General features: G+C 44.5%; 1 protein-coding gene across 1 annotated transcript in view; it reads left to right on the forward strand.

The window, feature by feature from the left end:
• The window catches only part of LOC146199271 (arg8-vasotocin receptor-like), a 42,687-nt gene extending 21,098 nt beyond the window's left edge, over positions 1-21,589 (forward strand). The window contains exons 2-3 of the mRNA XM_084592745.1: positions 12,587-13,473; positions 20,658-21,589. Of these exons, the coding sequence (XP_084448871.1) occupies positions 12,691-13,473; positions 20,658-21,083 (1,209 nt within the window). The 5' untranslated portion in view covers positions 12,587-12,690 and the 3' untranslated portion in view covers positions 21,084-21,589. The remainder of the gene's footprint in view (positions 1-12,586; positions 13,474-20,657) is intronic.
• Positions 21,590-21,822: the final 233 nt, after the last annotated feature.

The raw sequence follows: 21,822 nt of genomic DNA on the forward strand, positions 1-21,822 counted from the left end.
GGTTTTCGTAACAAAACGTCACGCTTTGACAGTTCATCTCGCTAACGCGTGCCAACTAGGTTAACTATTGTGAATGTAGGAGTTCCAAAAGAACAGCTATCCACAGCTTTCATTGCGCTTCCGCTCACTCGTTACTTCCAGGTTTTAGGTAATATCATGTCGCTATGTCGCGATCCAGCTACAAAAAAAAAAAGAGAGATGCAATGTGGAGAGCTATACTTCGTCGCAGCGTCTCTAAAACGTTGTGCGCCACTTTCCGTTAGCACAAAAGCCACAAGTCTCTTTGTAACTCAGACAGTGAGTGTGACGACTAAAACATAATTGCACTTTACTTGTACCATAACGAACAGAAATAAAACAATGATGCATGAGCACCACTCCTGTTAGTGCCTTTGTCTAAAACTGCACCTCTAAGTGAAGCGGCTGGCTTGTGTTGCTTTTTTAGTTGCTGCAAGTGGCCCTCAACCACTTTCACGACTCAGTCCGAACCTAGCTTCCTAAAGTGAAGCAAAGATTCGCAAGTCATTTTGTATTTTGTTCCTTCGCTTGCACCCTATAAGCATCAGCCATACAATTGTTGTGCTCCAGGTAGAAGCGTCTGTGAGCACACGCGTGCATGTTTGCCTCAGTATTTCTGGCATAAACACGCGTCTTCACGCATAGATTAAACAAGCAAAGTCGTTCACTTGGTGCACCTCATCAAACATGTGTGGCCATTGGAAGAGTACGATGCAACGGTGCTCTGGGGTAGCAATCAGGGCGAACTGCAAGCCTTTTCATGGGCTGCATCTGCTTTTTTTTTTCTGCTTCACGAAGGAATCATTCGCCATGATGGCATTCGGATAACGGCCGCCAAGGCCCCACGGTCCTCATCGGCACGGTTTTGCCAAGCCTGATATACGGAGTGGAATCTAGAAAAAATATCTTACACAAGATGCCCCGAATTGTTGATCGTCCATAGTTTGCTTCGCTTTAAGAAGGGCTTTGAACCGACTAGCAGAACCCAGCAAGGCCGCGTAATGCGATTGTTGTGCGTGTAAGCGAGCGCCTTCATCTCTGCTTTTCTGGTCGTCTCTTTTTTACGACCGCTGGTAGCTTTGCGGGGTAAACCGCAGGCAAGTAGCGCAAGTGTATGCCCAGTGCCGTACTGCGAGAGCCGAATTTCGCGGTCGCGGCAAAGGCAATCACGTTCCTTTGACCGCGCCAGTGTTGCAATCACCGCATGGTTGCGGCCGTCGGCCTGGCGACAGGTCGCATTAGGCAGAAGAACGGTTTCCACGGAGCAGCGACGACCGTTAGCGGTCGGAACAAGTGATGGGATAGTTGACTTGGTCGTTGCTCGGCGCCTGGACTCTGTAGTATGTCGCGAGGCTCCTGATGGTGGTGTCGTATGCGTCGTGGCGTCAGGATTCGGTGGTGCCAAATCGGAATAGGAATCTGCGCCTGATAACCCTTTTCTATACGTGAAGCTTCTTTTCCGACCTACGTTGCTGGTCATAAAAAAAGAAACGTCCAAGGATTGTGACATACGAGAGATGAAAGCGGTGACCTCTCCTACCGTTTCATTGATACAAAGCCGAAGGGTCCTTTTTTCTGACCTCTGGCTAACCGAGTTACCACGTGTCATAGCACTTTGAGATCCGCGGGCAGGCATAGAGTTTCTCGATATTACTTCGAGCCAAAGATGGCGGCGCTGCTTTTCATCTGTTATGTAGTGACGCAGGAATGCCAGATAGGGGAGGTTTCGCATTTTCCTTGGGCCTTGTTGGCAATAAATAGTGCATTGATCCATAGCAGTAGGACTGTTAACCTGGTAATAATAAATTTTCATACCTACTAAACACCGAGCTTTAACTTACGTTAATTTTAACAAGGAAGTGAAAAATTAACTACTGAAATGCTTCAATATCAGCAACGAGGATAGAATCGTGGTCAAGTACCCATTAAGAGGCATAATCTATATTTTCAACCCACCATTTTCAACTCCAAATGCAAAATCTAGTCACGTTTGCTTAAAAACGTTCTCTGGAATAAGCCACAAAAATTAGTTTGTTGTCCGGATGACAGATCTGTAGCGTTTCTTTATCCATGAGGTAGAGGCGGCACGACAACAGGGGGGGGGGGGGGGGGGGGGGTAGGGGTTGCTTAAAGGCGCTGCAACAAGCGTAAGCTAGTGCAGTGGAACGGGATCGACATGACATTCCACAGACACCGGCTGCCCAAAACTAAGAAGTGCATTGGCAATCTCCTTAGTGATGATGTGTCGGATCGTAGGGACAAGAACTTGGCTGTCGATGGCAGGCGTGGGCCAGACAGGAGCAAAATGTGCCGGGCGACCTCGTCGCGGACGAAATGTTTGACGTGAACCAAGAGGTCACTGCTCACAGCCAAGCTGGAGATGGACTCGGCAGGTGCGGGGGCGTTGCGAGCGCAGAAATTCTGAACCCGTCGAAAATCTGACACAGGTTGTAGACTAGAACCACTGTGGTGAGGCTCTTTTCCAACAGCATGTGGAATGCACCGTCGTCGGTAGTGTTCATAATGTCATAATGTTCTTGATCTTTTCAGCCCCAACCATAGGCGGGTCGGCAGGCTTGCAGAAATCAACGGTATCTTAATTGTAGGTAGCTCGGATTCGAAAAGATTGTTCAGCGCGTAGTGTGGTGCGACTAAAAACGTGCGCAGACGTTGTCTTGAAAGTAGCCTAAGTTGGTATGTCGACCTGATGATTTCCGACACCAGAGGTTAGCAACGTCACTTTGGTAGAAGACATTGTTAATATTCATACGGTCATCCCAGTTGTTGTGATGACTCACCCACTTTTACTGGCCCATCAATCTTCAAGATCCACTCTGCCCACTGAAAACGGTGGGCTCTCCGCTGCCGAGCAGCACTGGAGCAAGAGATCAACTGTGACAGGGCTGCTGCTGGCTGTTGACTTGCGGAGCTCCTGAGTGATCTTGTACGCTCGCACCCCGCACCTCCACCAAATGAAGGAAGGTTTATGGGCTTGTTCGCAGGACTAGAGACGGAGAACGGTAGCGCAAGACGACCGAGTTGCGAAGCAAAAAACTGGGTCCGACAAAGGTAGTTCGAGCTGCAAGTGCGCACGACAGCTGATCAGCAAAGAAGCCAAAAGATTTCATCGTCATCTTCAAAAATGCCCTTGGCATTGACTTCGAGCATGTCTTACGCTGGTTATCAACAAGCATAACATGAGCCCTCGCATAACATCCTAATAGTGAAGCCTGAGTTGGCAGCGCTTACCATTTTGATAATGTGGACAAGATGAGTTGGTTAAACCTCGTGAAGTAGTAGTGATTTCGGGCTAAATGTCAATATTAAACCCGAATCCAGCCCATGCGTTAATCTTCGTAATCAGTCGTGTAGATTTCACTGTAAATGCTCATTAAGTAATAAAACTTTACCACACATTTCGGAACGCTGAACTCAGAGTAGCTGGCGGCCATCATGAGCGAATTCATCTAAGCCCCTTGGAGCATAACGCGCTTCTTAATTGGGGTAAGGTAACAAAATACCAAAAGTAGTAATTTAAAAAAAAATGTCGCATTATTCTGCACTAATTCCATCATTTCATCTTTATTTCGCCCAGTATACGAAGTTTTGAAGCGTATTTGAGCCAAGTGAGCTGCAGTCAGTAGAAGCAGATTGCTTGGCAATTAATTTTTTCAGCCATTGCAATTTTTGCACAGCTACCGTGTAGAGTTACCACCAACGAAAAAAAAATAGAGTGCCAACAAAGAAAAAACTAGTACGCACACTAATAATATGTTAGAAATGCTGGCGGAGCGAGGCGAAAAGTATTTCCAATTGCAGATAAATCTTTTTTGTTTGGCAGCATTACACAGAGCATCTACTATCTAGTTTTTTTTTATGGGATTTTTCAACCATCAGTCCTTGCCTCCAAGATCTTTCCCATAAAGAGATTCCTTCCTTGAGCAAAGGGTCACGTCGCGTGCATATATAGTCACCCTAAGCACGTTTGTGGTGTAAAGCGGCCGGCTCTCGGACGGGCTCTCAGGCTTCATGCTGATCCGTCGGCTCCTAGTAACGGAAATTGGTGGGCTAATCACGTCGGGAATCCAGCGGCAAAAAAAAAAAAAGAAGAAAATAAATGAACAACTCTGTTCGAAATCCGCTGAAAGCATTTCTCGCGAACAAGTATGATTGGGTTCCGACAAGGATTCCATTGCGCTCCTTCGTGTCAACATGGAAGCCTTAGATAAGCTCGACGACAAAGAGCTGTCAATTGGAAACAAAAAATGTACAAACAAATTTTCTTTGAATATGCGAATATTTTCTAATTGTGAATGAAGGGCAAGTGTTAGTCTTTCTGTAAACTTTATTATTCTCTTGATAGCACTAACGAAACGCGAGTTAGACTATTTGAGCCATGCAAAGCGTAGATTTAATGTTTTGGATTCCGGACTACATCTTTTAGCGCTTAGTGACCTTTTGTCATTGGTTGTTTTCGGTATTCTGCTTTTAATGCCCCTTTTGTTTTTTGTTTTTTCATTCTACTTTTAAAGCTCTTTTTTGGCTTTTTATTGCATTTTGTTTTCTTGTCATCGCATAGTGCTACTTGTTACTTTTGTTGTCTATTAGCTTCATCCTTTGAATCGCCCTTCGATTTCTTTTTTCTAGCTTTGTTGTCTCGCTTTGTTATGTTCAGCTGTGCTCTCTCGAGTCTCTTAAACTTTTGTTATGCTATTGTTTGGTCGCCTGCAAACCCAGCAGCTGGGGCCCATTCTTTCCTGCCTACTTATCGAACATATATATTGTGTCGCTCTGCAATAATATAACCAGTTGAAATCAGCGCTTTGTTGCCGTTTCTTTCTTTATCCATGTGTCAAGAAGTGCGCTGGTTTCTTTTTCTAAAATATATTTCATCGGCCCTATTTATTTTTTATCTATATTTTAATGTGAGACTATTATATTACTCATCAACAACGCGACCCGACATTGCCCAGAAGAAGTGAAGTTGAGAATCCCGATGGCGTCACAGCTACAGATCTCGCGCTAGAATTTCAAACCCTCCACGGCGTTAACGTTAAACGATACGTGATGTAGTGGAATGAGAATGATTAATGCCTCCATTCAAAGCTGAATATAGGCTGCCGCGTTTCTGAGGTGGCTTATCGGCACGAATTAATTTTGAATCAAAGAAACCTTCGCGCAAAGCTTATGGAGCATATTCGGTCGAAAAGCCGTCGCCGTCTCCGCATCTCAAATTGAGAAAACGATGTCGGAGAAAATACTCGCATGATTTCGATATTTAAGTTGTGACGCAACCGTTTTTTGCGCAGCGTTCAGATTGACGCCATACGATTATTCAGACTGGACGCTAGTGTGCGATAGGGATTCAAAATGACGACGTATATGTGCTTCAGATAAGTGTACCTATTATGAGAGGTAACAGATACCGGGCCATCGTTTCCTCAAAAACCAACTTAAACAAAAATATACAAAAGTATTCGCGGAATGAAACAGCGTTGTTAAAGACGCTTCGTGTCTATTCTTAAAGAGAAGTTCGAGCGTCCCCTTGATTTTGGAGTTAAGGTGGGATTTCAAACCGCGACCTCTGAGCTACGAGCCGGGCAGTCACCACTGAGATTGCGACAAAGTTTGTGCACCCCAGCAGCCTGCGTCACGACTGCGGATGGACAATAAATGGCCAGCAAATCAAGCTACGATCGCTGATCTGAGTCGAGACACGTGGTATCCCATCCGCACTTGAGTGATACCAGTTTGTGCAGTTTCATTTGATGACCCTTTGTCACCCATCCGCAATTGTGACGTTCACTTAGGGGAAAAAAGGTTACGCACAGGCTTTATTAAATTCTCAGTGGTGACGGCCGGACACGCTACCGACAAGGGGATACAATACACACTTGCACGGATTACGAAAAAGAGGGGTGTATATGTAGGTAGTGCAGTCAGTAAAATCCGCTCCGCAGCAGACCTCACGATGAGGCATTCACAGCAAGTAGGCGGTCTTAAGTGGTCTGAGCAAATTTCTTCTCTGCCGCGTCCTACAAGAACAGGCAAAATTTAAACGCAACACATTTTTTATTTTGCCTCCGTCTACAAAAGGTGTCCTAACGCTTACAGAGTAAAAACAAACAAAGCACATGCTTCGCATAGTTCAACGGATTGCGTAGTAACGCTGATGATGCAGGTTATGGATAATCTCCCAGTCTATTCTCTATTGGCCGCATCACCTTTCAAATTGTCGTGGACATCATTTATTTATCCTTTTCTCCCTCTCTGTCTATAACTTCACTTTCCTCTATGGTTCCCATCAATGTCGGAAGATCTTCAGCCTGGCGCTAAAGCCTGCTTTATTGTGGTCTCTCTTTTCCTAATTAACGTTGTAGAAATTGGCGGCAAGATAAAGAACGATATGCAATGTCTTTACTTCATGACTTTTGCGGCAGGTTAGTTCCACGATGATTTATCGGCTAAAAAAAAAAAACATGTACATGCACTGCGGATGGTAGGGAAGATCCATAACTACAGCGCAAATGAGAGGACAGAGATGAAGGAGGGACACCACACAGCGCTGACTCACAACTAAAGTTTTATTGGATGCCAGCAGGTATAAATACCTCCCTGGCGGCCAGAAAGAATACAGTCCACACTTACATGCGTGAATGACAACTAGCACACCAGGCACGTATCACCATGCAAATCACATGCGAGTGAACATAACATACTCAATGAGCAGGCGCTTGTCAATATTCGCAATCAAGGCACCGTCTTCCTTTTTTCTGACAACGCGACAGATGAAGCACTGATGCATTTGTCCGAGAACTTTCCTATTAAGCGAGCTTCTATTATCTCCCTTGCTAACGAGTCACGGTTCTTTCCTAACACTGTACATTCCTTACAGTTTGGCACACAGACGTTGGTATCGTCATCTTCATTGTTTTTGCAGTGCCTGCAGTGTTTCGCCACGTGGCCAGTGATAGCGACACGTGAGACATTATGCTCAGGCTGTTTGAGTCATTCGTTAATACAGCGGCCAGTTTGGCCGATGTATCGCATACCACAAGAGAGTGGCAGCGAATATACCACCCCTTTCTGGCAAGGCACGATTTGTTTAGCGTGCTTTATCGGGCACTTGCGCGATCCTTTATTCTCTGAATTTACATTCTTAATCAGGCTGGACAATCGTTTGGGCGCCGAAAAGACGACGTCAACGTCTGCATGTTTGCCAATTCTTTTTAGATTGTGCGACACTTTGTGAAGATACGGCAACACAGCAATCTTCCTTTTCTTCTTCTCTTTCAAACATTCACTTTTTCTCTTTGAATTTAACTTTTTCGGTGGGTTTCCTGCCACGGAAACTAATAATTCAGACAGGTAGCCAGCCTTTGTCAGGCGGTCTACTTGGTTGCGGAAGCTATGCTCCATCATGTGTTCACAGTATTTGTTCACTGTGTTGCTAAATACAGTATGTGCAATTGCTCTCTTCACCAGCTTGGAGTGAGCTGATGAAAAAGGCAAGATGGGCTTAACAGCACTGATTATGTTGTATTCACTCGCATGTGAATTGCATGGTGATACGTGCCTGGTGTACTAGTTGTCATTCACGCGTGTAAGTGTGGACTGTATTCTTTCTGGCCGCCAGGGAGGTATTTGTACCTGCTGGCATTCAATAAAATTTTAATTGTGAGCCAGCGCTGTGTGGTGTCCCTCCTTCATCTCTGTCCTCTCACTTTCGCTGTAGTTGTGGATCATCAAAAACATCAACTCGCCCAACAAATGCTTTTGATAGGGAAGCCAATTAAAAAATCGCAATGCTCTCAATAATATACGTTGCATCAGGTATGCTTTTTGCAAGACATCTGCTACTGCTGTTGGCTCGCAGTGCTTTGTCGTTATGGTAGAGAAAATTTGCAGCGCCATCTTTTTCAACAAATTCCCGTCTCCAAGAATGAACAAACGGGGCCACCTTGTTGCTACACTGATCCTCTGACTGAGTACCAGAAGTGTAAAATTATTTCTGAGCATATCAACATTTTTCCTTATGTTCCGTTTGTGTTTCTATTTCCGATCATTTGAGTAATACAAAGCAACGGCCGACGTGTTCCATAGCGCTTAGCCCTTTCTGGTCTGTTCGAACCATTTTAACGGGGACTAATCAGATATGGTATAGGCTCACATCGAAATCACTAACTCCGTTTCTCGTGATCACGTTGTAAAAACGCGGTTTCGTATTCCTAACTGAATTTGCCCTAGAGCTTGAAGTAGTGTCTTCAGCCGCTTTTATGTTGTTGGTGGTTACTCTAGACAAGTAACTCATGTGGCTAGCATTTCAGTTCGTTCGAGCGGCTTACTGTCTTTCGCTGAGCATGGCCCTATGTCGAAGCGACGATGCGCGTAGCGCTGCGTCTTATATGGAAATAGAGGTTGAGCAGATTCGAGGGGAAGACGTACACTACGCATCTCTAGGTGAGATTTCAAGGCTTTATCTTTGCCTTGCTTTCTGAACTTCAACCCCTCCCCCTCTTCTACCGCTTACTTTCTTTTAAATATTCGCTTGTTTGGAACCTGCAAAACGAAGTGAAAAAACTACGAATTCCATGTAACATGCTGCCTTCTCAGCTCATTGCGATCAAACAAGGAACACAGCTGCGAGTCGACCTGCGATTGCAAAATAGTTCTCGTAAACTTGCAGAAGTTCAAAACGACTTTTGTGCAAATTTCCTTTAAAAAAGCAGCCGATCACCTTAATTACTGCACCATGCATCGCACTTACTTTTAGAAAAAAAAAAAAACAACTTTGTTACCGCGGCTTTCTGCATATTGCCGTTTGATTCAATGGAGATGAGGCTTGATCACTACAGAACGCTTTGAGACGTGGTTGCTTAATTATAGTTGTCAACGCTTCTTTGCGAAAATGCCGATTTGCATCAAGCACAGACAGTTCATTGTTTGTCATGCCATCATTTCATGCTGCTAAAAAAAATCAACTACAGCAGGCGGTTGTAAAGAAATACAGCATTTCATTTTTCTAGCAGTTGTGAAAAGACGAAAGTGAACATGTGGAGTCAGTTTGGTGAACCTTTTGAAGCGACTTGTTTGTAGCGCTGAATAAATTCTGCACACGCGGTTTCGCACCCTTCGAAAAAGCAAGCAAAAGCGGTTGCCTATGCACCTGCCTCCCAATAAGTTTGCCTGTCCAAAGAGACATATTTTACTAAGAACTATCTGGTGTGGCTCACGCGCCGTTGGGTGCCTCTGAGTACAAAGCCGCACAAGGCGACGATTAAGAATAGTGCTTATTCAGTCCAATCTGGCAGGAGTGACTAGCCAATATTATTCATGTGAGTATCGAACGACCATGTTTGTTTACGTTGCTCAGTGTAGCAATACATGCAACTTTTACGGAGTTGTGAATACTACTGTCAGTCAATCTCACTACTATATATACCCCCTATGCGCCTGGGTCGTGGTCGCGTGACCTAAAGACGCTTGTCTCAGGCATGCAGATTTTTTTTTAGAAAGCAACACTACGCTAGGCACCGGCTCTAACCTTCCCTTACATTGCAGAAGATGTAATGATGGCACGTGTCGAGCCCTTTTGTATGACACGACTGTATTAAAACGATGTAAGGACGATATCGCCCGACAGCTCATAGAATCATATCGTATTGAAAGAACTGGGTCTGGCCGCGTGAGTTCTGTCACCATGGTGCTGCACGGCAATGAATATGCCTTTTTAGATAGATATGGAAGATTATAGCTCCTCTCATGATAACTTCCCTTCACCCGCTGCATATATATTCTGTGTGTTTGCATGAATTAAAGCATTGTTGAAAGTGTAGCGCCGTCCTGTGCATCTTTTTTCTCTGTGTCCTCTTTTAGCGCTGCAAATCTTCTTAGTAACTACGCTACTCTTTGAGCCATTTCGTGTGGCACAGCGTGGGCCAAGCTGCGCATGCGCGAAGAGTCGCGTGACGTGAGAGGCAGCAGCTGGGGTGTCGGAGGTGCCGTCACGGTCGCGCTTCGACGCGCGCTCCGCCGGTGCCGGGGTAGTGACGTCATAACCACATCATCATCATCATCATCATCATCATCATCATCATCATCATCATCATCAGCCTGATTATACCCACTGCAGGGCGAAGTCCTCTCCATATTTCTCCACTTAACCCGGTTCTGTGCTAGCTGCATCCACTTGACCCCTGCGAACTTCTTAATCTCATCCGCCTACCTAACTTTCTGCCGCCGCCTGCTACGCTTTCCTTCCCTTGGAATCCAGTTTGTTACCCTCAGCGACCATCGGTTATCCTCTCTTCGCACTACATGTCCTGCCCATGTCCATTTCTACTTCTTAATTTCTACTAGAATGTCGGTAACTCGAGTTATTTCTCTGACCCACTCTGCACGTTATCTCTTAATGTTACCCCTACCATTTTTCGTTCCATAGCCCTCTGGGTTGTCCTCAACTTAAGTAGAACTCTCTTGGTTAGCCTCCACGTTTCAGCCCCATAGGTGAGTACAGGCAAGATGCAACTGTTGTATACTTTCCTCTTGAGCGATACCGGTAAGCTGCTAGTCATAATCTGCGAGTGCTTGCCAAATGCGCTCCATCCCAATCGTATTCTTCTTGTTATTTCCTTTTCGTGGTCCTGGCCTGCGGTTACTACCTGTCCTAAGTAGACATATTCGCCTACTACTTCCAGTATTTCGCTACCTAATGTAAACTGCTGTTCCTTCCCGAGGCTGTTGAACATTACTTTAGTCTTCTGCATATTGATTTTCAAGCCTACCTTTCTACTTTTCCTGTCTAGGTCATCAATCATTATTTGCAGTTCATCCCCCGAGTTGCTTAGCAAGGCAATGTCATCAGCAAATCGCAGATTACTGAGGTATTCTCCATCTACCCTTATCCCTAACTGCTCCCATTCCAAGTCTCTGAATACTTCCTCTAAACAAGCTGTGAATAGTACTGGGGAGATTGTGTCTCCTTGCCTAACACCTCTCTTTATGGGAATTTTGTTACTTTCTTTATGCAGAACTATGGTTGCTGTGCAGCCGCTATATATATCTTCCAGCACTTTCACGTATGGCTCGTCTACCCCCTGATTTCGCAATGCCTGCATCACCGCCGAGGTTTCAACTGAGTCAAATGCTTTTTCGTAATCAATGAATGCTATGTATAAGGGCTGGTTATATTCCGAGCATTTTGCTATCACCTGATTGATGGTATGGATATGATCGATAGTAGAGTACCGTTTCCGAAACGCTGCTTGATCCTTTGCTTGATTGCAGTCTAAGGTTGTCCTGATTCTATTAGCGATTACCTTAGTAAATACCTTATACGTAACAGACAGTAAGCTGATTGGTCTGTAATTTTTAAGGTCCTTAGAGTCCCCTTTCTTGTGAATGAGGATAATGTTGCATTCTTCCATGGTTCCGGTACCGTCGATGACACCAGGCACTGCGTATACAGGGTGGCCAGGTTTTCTAGCACGATATCCCCCCCGTCCTTCAGCAAATCTGTAGTTATCTGATCCTCTCCAGCTGATTTCCCCCTTTTCATAGTTTCTAGTGCTTTCTTGACCTCGTCCTTCGTCACTGGGGGAACGTCTGACTGTTTTTCCCTACCGCCAATCTCATTACGGTTCTGACTACTTTGGCTACTGTAGAGATCTGTATAGAACTCCTCGGCTACTTTGACTATCTTTTCCATATTAGTGATGACGTTGCCCGCCTTGTCCCTTATCGCATACATCTGGTTTTTGCCTATGCCCAATTTCTTCTTTACCGCTTTAAGGCTTCCCCTGTTCTTTACAGCATGCTCAATTTTCTCCATGTTATACTTCCTAATATCGGCCACCTTGTGCTTATTGATTAGCTTCGATATCTCGGCCAATTGGATCTGGTCTGTTGGATTGGAAGCTTTCATACTCTGGCGTTTCTTAATCAAATCTTTCGTCTCCTTAGACAGCTTACCGGTATCCTCTCTAACTATCCTACCGCCTACTTCTACCGCGCACTCAGTAATGATATCTCTGAAATTATTCATAACCCCGTCATAACCACAGCCGGCGCCAGCTGCGCATCACTCTCTCCGTTGGTTTTGCGGAGAGGAGGTATGTGTGGTGTATACATAGCTAGGAGCGCGCGGCCAGAATCGACATACTATGGAGAAGGAGAGCCCGGTCGCTGCTCAACGAGTAGCCTAAGCTATCCTAAGTGTAGAAATGCAGTTGTTGCTTTCGCAACTCAACTAGGTTTAACCGGAGCTATTAAACCACTGCCAATTGTTTTCCATCAGGAACATGTGGCTTCGAGGTTGATGTTTTCGAGGAAGCTGTAACGAATTATGCAAACCGCGAAACTTTGAAATGCATTTTTTTTTACATTAACGCACTCGTTTCTTGCTCCAGTTTTTTTTTTCTTTTTTTTTTTTTTTTTTACTGAGAAAGCGAAACAGACTGTTCAGGTGAATGAGCTTGAATGGCTTCAGCAGCGAATCTTGTCTTTCTTACGCCACTGCATTGTTATCGAAGGGATGATAGAATGCTTTTCTCTTTTTCTCATATTTCAGAACCTGCATCGCCACCGCGACTGATAGTACAGCCAGGGCTGGCGCCGGATGACGCAGTTCGTGGCTCCATGGTGAGCTGCTATCTGCGCTGATTTTGTGCTGCAATGACCAACATCACCGGAAGGCTCCCCGGTCATGCTACCGTGACTGACGTTATCGTCAACGCCACAACAGATGGCTCCCTACACGCAACAGCGCGTAATGCTGGCACAGAGTCCGACTTCGGGCCGCAGTACCATAGTCAAGTCCGAATCACTGTCATCATCATCATGATCGCCTTCTCTGTCACGGGAAACTGCGTCGTTTGTTGGAAACTTCTCCGCAACCACCGCCGGCGTCGGTATCAGAAAGCCCACATTCTGTTCCTGAACCTCGCCGTTGCTGACCTTCTGGTCACTACGGTGACGATGACCTCCCAAACGGTCTGGGAGATCATGGGTCGCGCCTGGATTGCAGGAGATGCATTCTGCCGCGTCTTCAAGATGCTGCAGACGTTCGCGCTGGCCTCGTCCACGTACATGATCGTGAGCATAGCGCTGGACAGACACTTCGCCATTGTGTACCCGCTGGCCAGCTGCCTCACTCCATCGCAACTGGCAGCCGCCGCCTGGTTCGCCTCTCTAATTCCCTCGCTACCCAACGTGTACATCTTCCGGTTGGTGGAGGCTGGCTCGGGGCTTCATTACTGCGCTTCGGTGTTCTATGCCCGCAAGGCGGAGTCGCCGCTTCCTCGGCAGCTGTACATGACATTTGTGTTCCTCGGAGTCTTCGTTCTTCCTCTAATCCTGCTGATTATCCTCTATGGCCGCATTCTGACAGAGATTTGGAAACAGAGCACCGCGCTGAAAAACCGGCACCAGACAGTCTCACCGTTTCCGAAAGCAAAGGTACGGTTGCTACATTACAATCTCAACATTCGATGGCGCACTGGTTTCTCTCAGGTTAAGAGAGTTGAATTGCGGTTCAAGTTGGTTCAAGATACTGGTGGGACTAGCATTGCGCATTCTACTGCCAACTGCACCACAGAAGTGGCCCCTAAATATTGAATAAGTTTCATAAATGAGCCGCATACCTGAGTCTAGCCAATCCGGTTGCTACATTACAATCTCAATATTCGATGGCGTACTGGTTTCTCTCAGGTCAAGAGAGTTGAATTGAGGTTCAAGTTGCTACAAGATACTGGTGAGACTAGCCTGGCGCATTCTACTGCCAACTGCACCACCGAAGTGGCCCTTACGTATTGAATAAATTTCATAAGTGAGGCACATACCTGAGTCTAGCCAATCTACATACAATTAAAATGCTTTACTTCTAAATTCAAGGACAGATGATTGACGCAGAGCAAAAATACCTTTTTTTTTATTGGCAACCACCCGTGTTAGAAAAGCTTATTCATATGTAAATAAACATAATATAGCGATAGATATCAACATAATCTTGCTATTTTTATTACTGCCATATCCCAAACTACTTTTAGACAGTACGCAGGGTTTTGGGCTCGGGTAGAGGTTGGAGGGGAGAAATATACGAATATTTATCCAGATATTCAATTCTATGAATTATAATACAAATACAAACGTACAAGCTGAATTTACAAACAGAGTATATTTAAGGAACATGAAAAAATATAGACTGAGTACGCGTTCAAGTGAAGCCTCTTGAAGTGGAGTATGTGTTAAAACAGCACTTCAGTTTTTGAGCGATGTTTTCGTGGTTTAATGCGAGAACAATACATTTTGGTTACTTATCCAGTGATGAATGGCGAGAAATAATAGAGAATGATTAAACAGTTCTGTTGGTGTAAACATGAATTCAGCTTCGACGAAATGACCTATGGGTGAAAATATTAAGTGGGTAATACTGAAGAATTGCTGGCGTGACTAGTCAATGGTGATAAGATAATAATGTTAGTAGCCATCGCTCTTTATGTGATGAATGGTGTAGCGATGCTTTGACGGCGTGAATATATTCCGGTTACAAGCCGAGTTGCGTTATCCCACACTGGCTGTATTCCTATTGCAGATTCCTATTTATGGATGCGCATTTCATGTTTATTGGGTGAGTGCAGAGCATTATAAGATTTTACAGGCGAGGTTTACGTTTCGGAAGCGGTGTGTGGTGGAACTAAGTTCTTTATGCGAGTTGCTCACAATTGCATCGATGTGATTGTTTCATTAAAATCATTTATTGTGGTCTAGTTCTGGTTAACTCCAGTTGAATTGTAAAAGCAAGGGCAGAAGCTACTTTTACCTGCTACATTATTCCATTATCACGCCCTATCAGTGTAAGATGCTTCATTATTGGGGAGATTTAAGCTCATCCTTTAAGGGTATGACGCGAGAGCGTAAGCTAGCGGCCCGCATATAAAGTCACACTTCAACCAAGCCGTATGGATGTGCCTGCGTGTCGTAGGGGTAACGAGAATGCAAAGGGTTCTGGCAGGCTGATTCTGATATCACCCTCCCGTATGAAAGGAGCGACCCGAGTTGGCAGCTCCTGGCCGTGGCATGGGGGTAACGTGAATTCAAATGTCAGGGCAGGCTGAATTTTTTTATGAGGAGACCATAGCTACGCCTCTTCACGGCGTAGCTGCGGCCACCTGAGGTCTCGTTTTGGCTGTCATTGTATTGCTTTCGCAATAAAAGCTAGAAGAAAGATTAGCACCTATGTATTAAAGTCCGTAAATATCTCAGAATGCATGGTAATAATGGCACAATCATAGCGTGTCATCTTAAACATCTGTCACACTAGCAGACGAGGACAAGTACACTTGTTGAAATATTGGCTCGACCTGCGAACTGTGGAGTGCCCAATTTGCCCTTGTTCAGTGCTCCTTCATAACAGATTTATTGTGAATCGAATCAAATGTAATTCGGTTTCTTTCGGTGCTACACAGTAAAATATAATGTCATTCGCAAATGGTGACAATTGCGATCAGCTTATAAAAGAATACTGCACGTAAGGAACATCGGTGCGCGTAAATGGCGTTTCATATCGCTGTATAGCATTTTAAAGATGATTAAAACATTTCCGTACGATAATTCAAGTGAAGAACATTACTTCTAACTTGCTGTAGCGTTTTAGCCTAAGTAATCCAAGTATCCAGTCACCTACAAATTCGATAAATGTAAACAGACAATATGGCTGAACACAGCGGAGCGCGTATATACTTTGCGTAGAGGAGCGGAGGTTTGGTTTGTGGGGTTTAACGTCCCAACGTAACTCAGGCTATGAGAGACGCCGTAGTGGAGGGCTCCGACAACTTCGACCACCTGAGGTTCTTTAACGTGCACTGACATCGCACAGCACAAGGACGCCACTCCGTTTCGCCTCCATCGATATGCAGCGGCCGAGGCCGGGATTCAATCCCGCTTCCTTGGGCACAGTAGTCGAGCGCCGTAACCGCTGCGTAGACACGTAGAGCATGCAATTGGCGTCCAAGCTGTTAGGCACTCAGTCACAACTTTAAATAGTCCTGAGATAAATGCACGGGGAGAAGCGGCCACCACGGAACACAGAACCTAAAATGATCGTGAGTCGCTTGCATGACTGGACCACTGCTGTGGCCAAGAGTAATTGCATTCCACAAGAGCCTGCAGTGCGAGAGTCTGCACAAGTACTAGCACGTCTCGTTTTCATTTTTTTTTTCAGACCAGCACGCCTCATTTCTTTTTTTTTTTTTTCAGACCCTTCACACTATATATTCGGTTTACATCAGTAAAGCCTTTCGGTAAAGCCCGTTAAGTTCACGGTGAACATAAAATGCAACATTTGTATTGACAAAACTTCCACATATATTTTTTCTGTTTTGTATTCTGTCAAGTAAAGTAAAGCAGGGGACAACAGACAACAGTCTTGAGTCTTGACGGAAAAATATTTATGTGGCTTTACGGCAATGCAGGCTTTTCAGACTTCCATGGTTATCGACGCACTGCTACCTATGCGTAAATTTAATTCTCACTTTAAAATTGTAGCTTTCTAAGTTGCTTAAGCGCAGCGTTGGAACGGGCTCTGCTCATGGCTGGCAACGGCCGATATGCGTTCACATATATTTCAGCGTCGTCTACAGAGCACTGTGTGACGTCGGCTGAGAACATTGCGGCTAAAAGTCTCGCATGAGTGCTCAAGTGATCGTTAGTCAGAACGCGTAAAACGCTTTTTGGAGAAGCAAGCCCATTTACAAAAACATTGGCAAAGCTGTCGTACATTATCTGCTGTTCTTCTCTTAATCAAGCGAAAAGAAAACAAACAAGAAGCTGAGGAGCAACGAACCCACAAAGGAACTTCAAACAAACTACTATATTTTCCAAGCACTCTGCAAATCCTTGAGAGATTACAGCTATATGCGATATGCTGTATTACTGAAAACAATATGATCCCCAATATACTTGCGCCTTGATCAAACGTGTTGTCATCGCGTTGTTTAAGAAGAAAGGAGGCCCTATGATCGCAGTGCGCATACTTATGAATATTTCTTGTTTTTGTAGCTATATCGTCCTTGCAACGCTTGTTCAGAGTAATGCGATGAAGCGAGAGTTCGTGCATCATCTTTACATTCATCCCGTTACCAAACCTGATATTCTGCTGTCGGCTCTGATGACGTTCTGCTCGTTGCACAATGAAATCACCATAAAATGGAAAGCAGATGCTCAACACGTACATCGATGTTTCTAATAACATATAAACGATATGTGTACATCTCACTTCTTTTGGAAGCCCCTGAATATAAACAAATGAGCGAAAGAAAAGCAGATATTGAAGTTCAAGCCTAAAACACGCCTTTTATTTGTATTTGGGGATTATGCCATGTCTTTCATTCTTATATTTCCTCACTCTATAAACCAGAAACAGGCACGAACGCACTATTGTCTTCTGTTGAGAATGATACCGAGATGGATCATGCGGCATGATTCTTAGACATAAGTTGCGGCGAAGAGAAGAAAATAAATCGATTTCAGCGTTTCCTGCGCCAATATATCACGTACAGGTTGTTCGGCTCCAGATTCAATCTGCTGCTAAGATCAAACCTACGCTTGACACATGTCCTTATACTGATAGGAGTGAAATGTGCAGCTTCAATTAACTTAGGCCTAAATATATGTCTACAAAAAAGAGGCATATAGACAGCTTAACAACTCTTTCCACTACGAAAAGTTGAATACCGACCCGACAGAACAGTTCAGTGAAGTCATCCTGAATAAAATAAGAGATCTATTAGCCAGGGAACTAATTACCGAGATGGACTATAAATTTCTTCAGCCGTCAAACAAACAAGCAGGACGATTTTACCTACTACCCAAGATCCATAAGGTTTCCGCAGAAGCATTGTTTACCACAGACATACCAGGAAGACCAATTGTTTCTAATGATAATACACCCACAGAAAACCTCTCAATATTCCTAAATCACCACCTAGCAGACCTCCCGACCCAGCTTCCTTCGTTTGTGCAGGACACACCTCACTTTCTCCGAATTATTGAGCGCATTAATAACACCACCAATCTTGCAGATGATTGTATACTTGTCACACTTGACGTCGCGGCACTCTACACTAATATTCCTATCAATGAAGGTATCGACGCCCTCTCCCAAGTACTAATCAACAACCACCATCCGCATGCCTCTGAAGTTTATCTCTCGCTCCTTAAACTAGTCCTAACTTTAAATTATTTCGAGTTCAATTCATCCTATTATTTGCAGATATTTGGAACCAGCATGGATACTCCATTCGCGCCGACTTACGCGAATATATTCATGGAAGTTCTAGAATTCAATATACTAAATTAATTCCCGGAAAAGCCACTTATATACCTTCGCTATATTGACGATATTTTCATGATATGGCAGCACGGATCAGAATCACTTCAGTCGTTCGTCTCGTATCTTAATAATCATCACACTAGCATTAAACTCACTTGTCAGTCGTCGCAATTAAAAGTCGACTTTCTCGACACCCCGGTGTCAGTGGAAAATGGAAAACTTAAAACTTCTTTGTACAGAAAGCCAACAGATACGCAACAATACCTAGATTTTACGAGTCATCATCCGAGACATTGTAAACAAGGAATATTTGTAGGACAGGCGACACGGCTTAGAAGAATATGTAGCGATGATAGTGACTACCTAAACGAACTACATTCATTAAAAGCAACACTAATCCAGAAGAACTATCCCGGTAACTCCCTTAACACGGCCCTCGAAAAAGCAAGCACTTTAAACCGAAACGATGTGCTCACGAAACAACCAAAGGCCAACACCGAACGACAGCCTTCTTTTGTAACTACATACTCCAATGCCCTTCCAAACATAAACAATATTCTGCGGAAATACCATTCCATGCTAACGTGTAATGAACGCCTCAAGAAAATATTTCCGGAGGCACCAAGGGTGACATACAAACGTAACGCGAACCTCAGAGATATTCTAGTACATTCTAAACTCGACCACAAGCATCCAACACAACCACACCTTTGCTCTCGACCTAGATGTAAGACGTGCAGTCATATACAAAAAGACACCACGGTTAAAAGCAGTGCAAGCGATTTCACTTTTCAAGTAAGATCAGGCTTTAACTGCACATCTTCAAACGTTATCTACCTTCTAGAATGCTCCTTTTGTCATAAACAGTACATCGGAGAGACAGGACAACCAATGAACAAGCGGCTTAATGGACATCGGGCAGACGTAGGCAAAAAACCTCCCGAAAGCAGTTTCCCAGCATTTCAATCAGAAAGACCATAAGTTCGAAGAAATTAAATTATATATTCTCCAGTCAGGCTTTAAATCTGAAAAGGGACAGAAAATATAGAGAGGCGTATCTAATTCATAAATTTAGAACATTGGAACCAGCAGGAATAAATATATCTAAGGGAACGTTAGAATCCCTCAGGTATATTCCCTCTCCATCATAACTATTCGGGAAAACAATCTCACACAGCCTTAATTGTACAGTTTATTCACAACGCATGTACACCCTATTCCCTTCCGCAATAGCATAACCCTACACGTTCCTCTAAACACATTTCCTCCTTATCACTTGTTGCTTGAATTGGTCCTCAAACATTTTTTTATATTATTTTTTTCTTTTTTTTTTATTTTCTCATGTCAGTTGTGGTTCCCTGTGCGCTTATTATCCTGTGACTTTGTATTTCCCCCCCTTTGCAGAAAGTTTTAAGAATTGTCCCTCTTAGATATATTCCTTATCAGGGCCCTTCGCAAGCCCTCCCTTTGTAAGGTGTATCTGCACCAAACCCGCCTAAGTGGTGACTAATCATCTACCCAGTACTGTGATTTTTTTTTCCCTGGTACTGCCGCTTTTACTTCTTTTGTGGGTTACAGGATTCCAGTTCCAGGTTGAGATACATACTTAAGGTTATTATTATTTTTCACTATGCGATTATTATCCTGTGACTATGGGCTCCCCGCCCTACCCCCTCCTTTTAAGAATTGTCCCCCTAGATATATGCCTTATCAGGGCCCTTTGCATAGCCTCCATTTGTAAGGTGTATCTTCACCAAACCGTCTTTAGTGGTGACTAATCACCTAACCGGCATTGTAGTTTTTTTCCTGGTACTGCCGCTTTTACTTCTTTTGCAGGCTACAGAATCCCTGGTTCCATGGCTGATAAGTACATACTCAAGATGTGTTTTTTTTTTTCTTTTCTTTTTTTTCTACTTCATGACCCACTTTCTTCTCACCCATCCTCTCCTCCCCACTCTTTCGCACACTTTCCCCTCCCCAGCTTTCTTCTTCGGAAGCAAAAGCGTATTTAAACCTCTGCCAGTGATGATGGCGATGCCCAAACGAAGACAAGTCCACTTGTCGAAACGTTGGCTCATCTGCGACCTGAGGCGTACCCTATTTACCCTTGTTCAGTTCTTCTTTTTTAAATCTACGTCAGGTAAGATTTACTTAAGGTCTTTCGCTACAGCTTGTTTTACAGCATTGGGTACAGCTTTGATATAATGGCCCAATTAATAAAAATATCATTCTTGATAGTCCCATTATTACCTTGATGAGTTTTCGGAATGCTCGCCATATTGTGTTCTCTGTATTTGTTTTCCCCCAACAGGTGAAAACTGTCAAGCTAACGGCGGCCGTTTTCGTCGCCTTCTTGGTGACAAACGTTCCGTACATGATGCTGGAGATGGTCTTGGCCTTCGCCGGATCCGACGTCTCCCTCGACCAGAACCTGGTGGCACTTTTCGGCGTCATCTCTGCCTCCAACAGCGCCGTAAACCCCTACATCTTCCTCCTCTTCCAGAAAAGCAGCGGCAGTTCAAGGCGCAGGCGTCGTTTCGTGATGCCCTTCCGCAAGGATACAGTGGCAGAAGGCCCGCCTCCGACTAGCCGCTCAAACAGCTACAGCGCCAACGGTGGAGCCGATCACTACGTTGGCTCGACGAAGAACCGCTTCTCGAATGTGTTCACTGTCTCGGCCAGAGATAACAGCAGGAAGTCGTCCTCAGAACAGCAGACCGAACTGAGCAGTTTATGACGGCTCGGTAGGCGCGGCCACCGTTCTTCCTCCGAACGTTTTAGACGTGGTGGAGAAAGAAAGTGACGTGCCGTGTAATGTCATGACAGTCGCCGTGGGTGCCATACCGATAATGGAAAGCTCAAATAGGCGCGATTAAGCGCTGCCAGTGCTGACCAGTGTTGGCAAGTGTTGGCCAGTGTTGGCGCTTGTTCTTCAGTGACATTGCCAGGAGAAAGGTTACTGACCTGGCTCTAAAGTCGTGAGATAAAGCCGTGGACGGAATATTAGACTCACCCTCGTATATTTACCTCCACATCACCTTAGCAACACGCACAACAGGGCTAGCAGTGCAATGAGAAAAAAAATTGAGAGAGAGAGACATGTGCGTGGGGCAGGGATTTCTGCCATAAGCGAAATGTAAGTGCTTCGCAGTCAAGACAATAAAGGGATGAAAGCGTCGCTGACTAATAAATATACCATCAATCACAGCTTTTTTAATGTGTGGTCCCACTTGGCAATGCACTCACTCTCTGTATCGCCGATACCTGATGATTCCTTCTTTGCAGCCCCATGCGCTGCAGTGTCCGACCCTAGAGCTCTTCACAGTAGTAACTGGCATACTAACAATGCAACAAAATAACGCGGACGTCACTACACATTCATGTGCCCTGAATAGTATGGACAGAATTGTTAATTTTCTCATAAGTATTTCACCTGTTAGTTTTTGTGATATCTCATGACTGGATGCGGTTAGACA

Source organism: Amblyomma maculatum, chromosome 2, assembly GCF_055883805.1.
Source record: "Amblyomma maculatum isolate TAMU_Amacu chromosome 2, ASM5588380v1, whole genome shotgun sequence".
In the NCBI taxonomy this organism is placed as follows: Eukaryota; Metazoa; Arthropoda; class Arachnida; order Ixodida; family Ixodidae; genus Amblyomma; species Amblyomma maculatum.